At 33.1% G+C, this 9,315-nt stretch overlaps 1 protein-coding gene across 12 annotated transcripts in view; it reads right to left on the bottom strand.

Moving 5' to 3' along the window:
• Positions 1-2,527: 2,527 nt before the first annotated feature.
• OSBPL1A (oxysterol binding protein like 1A) overlaps positions 2,528-9,315 on the bottom strand; it is a 269,237-nt gene continuing 262,449 nt past the window's right edge. For all 12 annotated transcript variants that reach the window (XM_031946509.1, XM_031946508.1, XM_031946510.1 and 9 more), the window contains one exon: positions 2,528-4,504. In XM_031946509.1, coding sequence (XP_031802369.1) covers positions 4,402-4,504 — 103 coding nt within the window. In that variant the 3' untranslated portion in view covers positions 2,528-4,401. The remainder of the gene's footprint in view (positions 4,505-9,315) is intronic.

Raw genomic sequence — 9,315 nt, 5'->3', positions numbered from 1 at the left:
CGGTGGACATCCTAACAGAAAGTTTCTTGACCCTTAGATGAGCTGGTTTTGGGAAAAGAGTCTGCCTGTTTTAAGGACTGTTCCTGTGCATTAAGATGACTTAGTCATTAAATTTGTGGTTCAATGCCTAGAAAGTCCACAGAAGCCTCTTTCCCTTGTCTCGTATGAATAATTAGTGAAGGCCATTTCAGTGAAGTGGAAGTTCTGACAGATTTTACCAAGTTGGAAAGACTTTAAATATGAACCCATGATGAAACGTATCACCTGAAATATTATCTAGCCAAGTTAGGAGAGGTTTATTACTGGAATTTTGCTTACCAGATGATGAATTATCTCAATCACAGTAAATCACAAATTTTGCATACAAAGATGAAGAGATACACTTTGTATCAATAGAAGGAATTCCTATTATCAGTGAGTACAGTGAGTACTGTAGAAGTGGTACAGTAGAACGAGTACTCCAGGTTTAGGATGTGACAGCCTGAGTGGGACAATCTGGCAAGTCTCTGAATCCTGTATCATTTTACTTGTATGTGAAGCTGAGGTCTTGGCCCAAATGATATCTGAAGTCCTTTCCTGCTCAAAAACTGCTTCAGTTTGTGATGCTTTTCATTCTGCTCCAGTAGGAATTCTAGTTAGAAACTTTTGTTTTAGTTCCAATGCCTTTATTAAGGAGACAGCTTATATTAATGGCAACATAACCAAGGTATTATGCTGAAGAAACTGTTTCGGAGATGTCATTGACAAAGCACAATCACAGTGAAAACAAGACATATGCTAGAAAATCAGGATGATTCTGAGAGATGAAATTACTGGGTTTAGTATTAGCATGGGTCACACTGTTCTTAATCTGTGGTAACCTTAGGAAAGAGGAATAGGGAGACTCATATAGGCACCTTATTTTTAAAGTGAAAGGATAATTCATAATAGACATATTCAAAATGAATATCAATGTCCAAACTTTAAAGTTCCATAAATCAGGGTCTATGGGATATTTCTTAAAATGTAAGATCTTATTAAAATAGGCAAATAACCTATTCTTAGAGAGGGGAAAAGGCATTTTTATGGGTTTGAGGCTTTAATTATTTAGAGGGTTCAAAGTGAAGCTTGGCTTTTACTGTGAACTTTACTATAGTATATCCTGAAAAGTTTTACCAAGATTCTTTTAGAAGGTCTATAACACTTTTTAAACATAGTTGAAGACATTGTATTTGTTTCCCAATCTTCATTTTAAGGAAAACTCCATTTATTCCTATGTTCTCTGGTGTTCTTAATAGGGTTTTTTGCATTTTGTCAAATGATTTTTTCTCTATCTACTGGTATAATTATTTGATTTCTGTCATAATCAATTTTAGTTTTCCTAATATTGAAACAGCCCTGCATTCCTGGTATAACTGTACTTGGTGTATAATCCTGGAGATAAATCACTGTAATCTCTTTGCCTAATATTTTAGTTAAGATTTTTGCATCAATATTTATTAGGGAAATTGATTTATTATAATTTTTCTGTTTTGACCCCATCTGGTTTAGGTATTAGCATCATACCTGTGTCATAAAAGGAATTTGGCAGGTCTCCTTTCCCCCCCGTTTTCCCACATAATTTGTATAGTATTGGAATTGTTCTTTAAGTGTTTGGTAGAATTCTCTATCTGGCCCTGGAGATTTTTACCTTAGGGTGTTAATAGCTTGTTCAATTTCTTCTTTTTTTCTTTTTTCCCTAAAATGGAGCTATTTAAGTAATTTATTTCTTCCTCTATTAATCTGGGGAATCTATATAAGTATTCATCCTGGCATATAATTGGGCAAAAGCTCCTCTTCATTGGTACTAAGTTCATCCTTTTCTCTCCCATAGTCTGTTATCACTGAATTAATGCTGCTGAGATGGAACTATACAGTAATGGCAACTATGAGTCTGACTAGAGGCTTGACAAACTGTGGATTCATTTCCTGTAAATCTTAAATGAACCTGTTCCTTGGAGCTCTTGGAAAAAAGCTGGATCTTTCCAAAATGAGGCATTTATGATACTTCTCCACTTCTATGTGTGTGCATGTAACAGGTTGGTAGATATACACATACATATGTGGATATGTTGATGTACTTATATATTTATATATGTATGTGTACTTATCTATACATAGCATATAGTGTATTTTATTTACATATATAGATGCATTTAGTTCCAAGGAGTCAGGAGAACTGAACCTGTGGGATTAATCGAGAAAAGCCCGCCATCTTTTTACTGTTATATAAGAAAAATTTAAGTTGTTTTTTGTTTGTTCAAGTTACTCCAATGTGGCATAAACCATACAGATAACTATTTCCCAAAGTAACTTCTGATTCAGATCCTTAAAATTTACAAATTGAGGTAAAATCTTCATGTAAGCCAAGGTTGAAATAATGTACTCTCTATCACACTTTTTATCAATTGATAACAGTTTTTGTGTAAAAGCAGTTAAATATCACTACCACCAAGGATGGATCCAACATAATCTGAATAAAGAATAATCAAGCATTCTTGAAACAATCTAGATGAGAACTGCGGATTTTTAATTCACCATCCATTTCAACATGTTCAGTATAGTGCCTAAATTTAAACATTAAACATGTACATTATTCCCTTTAACAGATGCCGAAAATGACGCTGTTTGAGATAACGTTCAAGGTGGAATCTCTACCACTATAATATATCAATAAACTTCATGCAAGCATTGCATTGTTTTCCTGTTTGTTTTTTTTTATTTATTTAGATATTCTATAGTTAAAAGTATGCAAGCTATCGGAATATTTAATGCTTTTTAAAGTAAATTTGCAGAACAATCAAATATTAAATTCAATTTATGTAATAAGATATGGCCTTCAGTGTATGTATGTATGTATTTATGGGGAGAAACAATAACCATTTCCACTCCAGCAAATCTGTTCATTACATGAATTTATAAACTGGCTTTCCACCTAGATTATTAAATATTCTGACCAACATTTAAATTCTCAACTAAAACCTATTTTAAATATATATTTACATATGTGTTATATATATTATATATTGCATGCTTACAATATGGATAAAATTACTGGGTTCTATACAGGGAGCTTCAGGGGACAGTAGTAAAGGAAAATATAATAAAAGTCACTGTTAGCAAAATATATTTAAAATTTTAAAAGAAACCACACATCTTTGGAATGTTCTAAAGTCTTTATTTAGCAGCAGTTAAATTTTTTATTATAACCCCTGTTATCTTTAAGAGAGCAATTAAAACATTTTGCTGGAGCTACTTAAGCACTCCTAAGCTATGTCCCAGTTTAGTGTGTGTGCGCGTGGGTATATATATATATATATATATGTGTGTGTGTGTGTGTGTGTGTGTGCGCGCGCATGTGTGTATAAATACCATAAGATATAAACCCCAATTAATGGGGCAAAGCTACTGTACAATAGGTCTCCATACATATCTTAAGTACACAGGTGCCTTGTAGACTTGAAATGCACAAGACCTCCTTTTTTTTTTAAATATAGTTTGATACTTACAATACGTACACGTGTGCAATTTAGTTTCTCCAGTGGTATGTACCAATGGAAATTGACATTTAAAAAAAATGCCTGTCATTTTTTTTTGATGGTCAACACCCTACAATTTCTAATGCATTTTTATGAATCAACAAAAAATTTGATTTCTTAGGAGTATATATTTTTGATTCAAATTTGTATAATTTAAATGTTTTTTGATGTTTTAAAATCAGATTGGTTACAGGAGAAGGTGAAAGCAAATTCAATACACTGCACTGAAGTGAGTAAAACATAAAATACCTTGCCTATTAATTACCATTTTAATCCTTGAGAAATTTTAAATCAATAATACTTATTCTGAATATTCTGGACTGGGGTTGGGGTAATGGGTGAAAAGGGAGGGAATTAATATAAAGAAAAGCTATTTTAATTAATGAAGTAAATCTTTACAAAATATTTTATCATTTTTTAAGTTTAACCACATGAACATTTGAGTGTTCTCAAGACTCCTATGTTACATTTACCATTTTTGCATAAAAACTACCTCTTATAACTTGCTTTAATTTATTTCCACAAACCCAGAGCTTGTGTTTGGGTAGCAATTTCCTTTAACATATATGGCGGAAAGAGCCATAAAAAAATCAGTACTCCCCTAACAGATCCCCCCCCTTATATAAAACTGTATCCCAAGTGAGTATTTTCAGCAAAACTATTATTCTCAAGTCTTTCAGAACCAATGCCACCACATTACTAGTTGTATGAAATATGCAAATTTTCATGGGCAAGCTTTCCTTTTTTTTTTTTTTAAGATGAATAAAAACAAAGAAAACAAAATCCTTTAGAAATACAGACTTAAGACTTAATTGTGGATTAACCAATGGTCCTGACTACATTTTTAATAAATGTCAGGCAAATTAAAGTAGTTTCTGTCCCAGTAGCTGCCTGAGTAAAGCCAGTCCTGTGCTCCATTGTAGGGATTGGGTCCTTGATGGAACCACCTGTTGGAATAAAAGGAGGACAAGATTCATGAGTGAAAGACTATTCAAAAAAACAAAACAATACAAACCAAAAAAAAAAAAAAAACCTACTTTAGAATTCAAAACTGCTTTGCTATACAGATTCAGACTGAAGATTAACTTTGAGAGATGTAAATGTTCACAAAAAACAATGTCTTGAAAATCCAATATGCTATTCACTTTTTAAATTTAAATAGACCATGTTTAGAAATGTTTGCAAAAGATATGAAAGTAGGAACAGTTTTTGTAATTGTGAGGAGTGTCTGACAAAGATGTCAAATTAAGAGGCCAGTTAAGTATTCAAAGCAGATTTGAATAAAGGAAACTTATAAGCATGCAGAGACTGGCTTCTTGTCAAAACACAGAACCACCACAAGCAACACATCCTCTATAGGAATCCCCTATTGCTTCAAAGTGTTTCCTTGGCTTAACGCTTTCCTTTGTTCTGAGAAGAGAACAATTAATGATGTGGTCTTCCTTGAAGGGATAATGACCCAGTTGAAATGGGAGCAGAATCACAGATACTACACACAAAGCTTAAGAGCTTAAAAAAAGCTAACGCTTATATGGTCAGTCTTGCAGGACTGCCAGAATGAATGATTTTGCTTCCTTAGTTTTCTCTACTTTCTATCCCCATCTTTAAACCACCTGCAATGCTATGTTAACATTATCATAAAAGATTCTCCTAACCAGAGTTCCTCAAAATGAAAACTAAGACCAAAAATTAGACAACATACCTAAATGAATCTGAATCCCGCTCTAGTAAAATTAAGGAGTCAGAGGCACTTTTCAGCTTGTCCTTCAATTCTAACTTCATTCTTCAATAATCCTAACTGTAATAATCAGTCCTATGTAGGAAATATTCTATACTTTTGAGGTCCAAGGAAGAACTGAACCTTCTCTCAAAATTTGTATTGAGATTTGCTACTAATAACGTAGTCTATAGGTTAATAAGAATATTCCTCAAATTTTCTTCAAAAATATTTTTTAAAAGAACTCAAGCATTTAAAATATTTGAAACAACATCTCAGAACAGGTTTCATAATATAAACAAAACAAGAATCTCTGCAGCATCAGGTTAATAATTTGCAGCCATAGTAACAGTGATAGCTTGCCAAACCTGACTTTCTGATGACCATTCTTTTCTTTTCTTTTTTGCTGAGGCAATTGGGGGTGAGTGACTTGCTCAGGTCACACAGCAAGGGAGCATTAAGTGTCTGAGACCAAATTTGAACTTAGGTCCTCAGGCCTGACTTCAGGGCCAGCTTTGCTGTACCATCTAGTTGCCCCAAATATCATTTTTTTGTAAAAGGATTAATTAGATTTTTTATGCTTAGTTTAATTTATCCATTGGGTATTAGTTTATCCATTAGGTATCCAGGTATTAGTTTAATTACTTTCAAAAAAAGAAGCTACAAACTCCCAGGTAATCTGAATGTGGATATTTGACTTTTTTTTTCAGTTCCCATATTTGACTCTGTGGTTACTCAGTCCATATTTATTTCCTTTTCCCTCCTTGTCTGGAGCTTAGTTAAAGCAAACAGATTTTAGGCAATTACAATTAATTTCTTCAAATGTTATCAAGGTGGTGAATTTTCTGTAGGAAAGCAAAAATCCCGTAGTACAAAAAAAATTGTGTATTATTCACTGCTACCTTTCTAATTAGACTAATAATCGAGTTAACTCTGTAGCATAAGTACATGATAAAAGCAAAGCATTTAACTTATAAAACACTTCTGCAAATGCTTTATGTGCAATAAAAACAAACTAATTTCATTTAGCTCTGTTAGCAAAGAAAGGAAATTATGCCTCACATGTGTAGGTAAATTTTGTATCAAAACATTAAGAAATATGATACTTTCTATTTGGTTATTTGGTTTAAAGGGAATTTGAACTGTGTATGATCTCTCTCTCTTCCCTTATGTACACACACACACACACACACACACATACACACACACACTCTCTCTTGAAGCCTGTACACACTAGCAAGAGTGGTATTTTAATTGTAACATTTCCATGTTTCCTTTTTACATGAAGAAATAAGTATGATAAAGGACTGAAATTGATTTTCACAAAGTCTGCAGGAAATGAGATTGCTTCACAGGTACATCTCTATGGTGATATGGATGAGATATTCTATAAAGAAACTGGTTTATGAAAATGCGAGTAAACTGAGTAGTATTAATGAGGAATTAGAAAACAGTAAATAAAAGACTAAGTTGTTAAAAACGTAATGAAGTAATAATGTCTGAATTACCAATGGACTCAAAATCCCAGAATAATGCTTAAAAAATATTCCAATCTCTTTTTAACATCAGTAAACAAAAAATGTTTTCTGACTGACTGACTGATTAGTCTATCACAGATTTAGAGAAAGAAGGGGCCTTCAGAGTTCAATTCTCTTATTTTACAGATGATGAAGCTGAGACACAAAAATGTTAATACAGTCCTCTTCTATACAAATGGGCACAAAAGTTAAATTGTGTGCGTGTGTGTGTGTGTGTGTGTGTGTGATAGAGAGAGAGAGAGAGAGAGAAGTATTTTGGCTTGTCCCTCAGAGAGATAGAAGATCAGGATTGGGTAGAAAATGAATGTAGAGAAAAACAGGAAATTGCACCTTAAATTTCAGGGACTTTGGATAAGTGCTAAAAAGATCAACTAAGCCACTAAACAGATATAGTTCTTAACACCAGGAGCATAATTTCACAGTCTAAGAGACTTAACTCTACCTGATTTTTTTTCTGTTTAAAAAAGATATAAACTTTAAACTCTGGTAACTGAGGCCAAGAAGGCAAGAAGAAGAACAAGCTGGTCAACAATTTATTCCTGTGTCCTCCACCAAGTCTTCTCAAAGCAGAGTAGTTGAATAAGAACTTAATTTGGAATCAGAAGTTATTATTTAGAATAACAGGTTGTCCACTCACCTTTATCAAGTTTTTTAAACTCTGTGAGCATTAATTTATTCAGCTGTAATACTGGAATGACTCAATGTCTCAAAATATTGTGAGAAGCAAATGAAATAATGTGTCTAAAGTACTTTGTTAAGCATAAATCAACATCTAAATATAAGTTCTTAACATCTTATCATGAACTAATCCTGTGTGTAAAGTACTTTTATCAACTGACAGACAGCATTGAAAATGTTCTCCTATTTTAGCATGACTCATTTGAAATGGACTTATTTAAGGAAACACAGAGCCTAATAGGAGCTCAATATAATCTTTAATTAAAAATAAAAAACCATTCTGGAGTGTCGTGAATTTACTAAGTTCTACTGATAGACTTTTAAACTTTAAGCACACCTCCTTTAAAAAGTCATATGGATGTTGATTTATAATATTCTTGTGGATATAGTTTACCTTCTGGCTTCCTCACTATTGCTGTTCAAATGGACAATCTTCATGTCATTATTCAAACTATGGAAAGCATGAAGAGGCGACATGGAATAGCAGAAAACATCATGGTCTTTGGGTCTGGAAGAACTAAATTCAAATTCCGACACTGACATATAGCAGCTGGGGGACTGAAGGCCCTTATCCTCTCAGTACCTTATGTGATTCAATTTGCAAAATGAATGTCTGCAGGACCCCCCTCACACCTAGCAGTTGTGAAAATCAAATCTATGCTAACAATCTTTGTTAGCTTTTTGTAAGTTATACAAATTCTAGTCATTATTACTGTTATTATTTTCCCCAATATTTATCACAGTGTTATAGTATCAATTGATTTTTTTTACCTTTTTCCTGCTTTAATCCTCCAAATATAATCTTGTAGAGATTAAATGTGCCCCAAAAGATACATAAACACAGAGCAAGAGAAAGCAAGATAAATGGATAATCCATAAACTGGATAATGATGCCTTAGCTTATTCTAATCAACAGAATGGAGTGGCCTTCCCTTTAAACACTTGAAATGAATCAGAAGTTCTATAATTTAGGGTTATTGAAATGTTAAGGCCATTGTTTTCCATTTTGCTCTAATGTTAAGAAAAAAATATTTCCAAAATGATAAGTTTTTCCTCCTAACCAGGAGGGAGGAATTACAAAATCTTTTTTTTTTAAATCCAGGTAATATCACTACTCTCACATGAAAGCTGTGGTTAAGTTAATACAGTTTGAACTTGATAAGTGATATCTTGATACGATTTCATTTTCCTGTTGTGAACAAATGAAAATAATTTGATTCATGGAGTAAATCATTGAAATAGGTAGCACCTTAAGGAAGAAAAGATCTGTGCCAAATTAACATCCTGCATGAAAAAGCAACTATCTTAAAAAGATCTGAGAGTTTTAATGGACTACAAAGCATAGTGAATCAATAAACAGTCAAAAAAGAAATAGAGAGCCATCTCGAAGTGGGGCTTAGATAGCAAAGGAGAGGAATCAGAATGGTAAAGACTTTGAAGATTTTATCATGTAAAGATAAATGGACTGAAGAAAAATGGATGTTTAGTCTAGGAGAGAGAAGAACCTGGAGATGTGTGGAACATGAACGCTAACTGAATATATGAAGGGCTGTTGTGCTGTGAGAGATAATACTTGTTTTGGTTGGCCCCTAGGACTAGGACAAGAAACAATGCATAAAAGTAATTAATTAAACAATTTAGGCTTGAAAGAATCAGATCCAGATCTAGAAGAAACTTAAGAAGTCATTTGATCAAGCCCCTAATTTTACAGAAAAGGAAACTGAGGCCCAAAGAAGTTAAGTGTGAAAGACTAGAAGTTTAGATAAAAGGAAGTGTCCTTAGGAGGAACACAAATCTACCTAAGGGTTTACAGATCACGGCTAAC

This window comes from Sarcophilus harrisii, chromosome 1, assembly GCF_902635505.1.
Source record: "Sarcophilus harrisii chromosome 1, mSarHar1.11, whole genome shotgun sequence".
NCBI lineage: Eukaryota > Metazoa > Chordata > Mammalia > Dasyuromorphia > Dasyuridae > Sarcophilus > Sarcophilus harrisii.
Note: the sequence above shows the minus strand (reverse complement) of the source record. Positions and strands in the feature narration are given on the sequence as shown.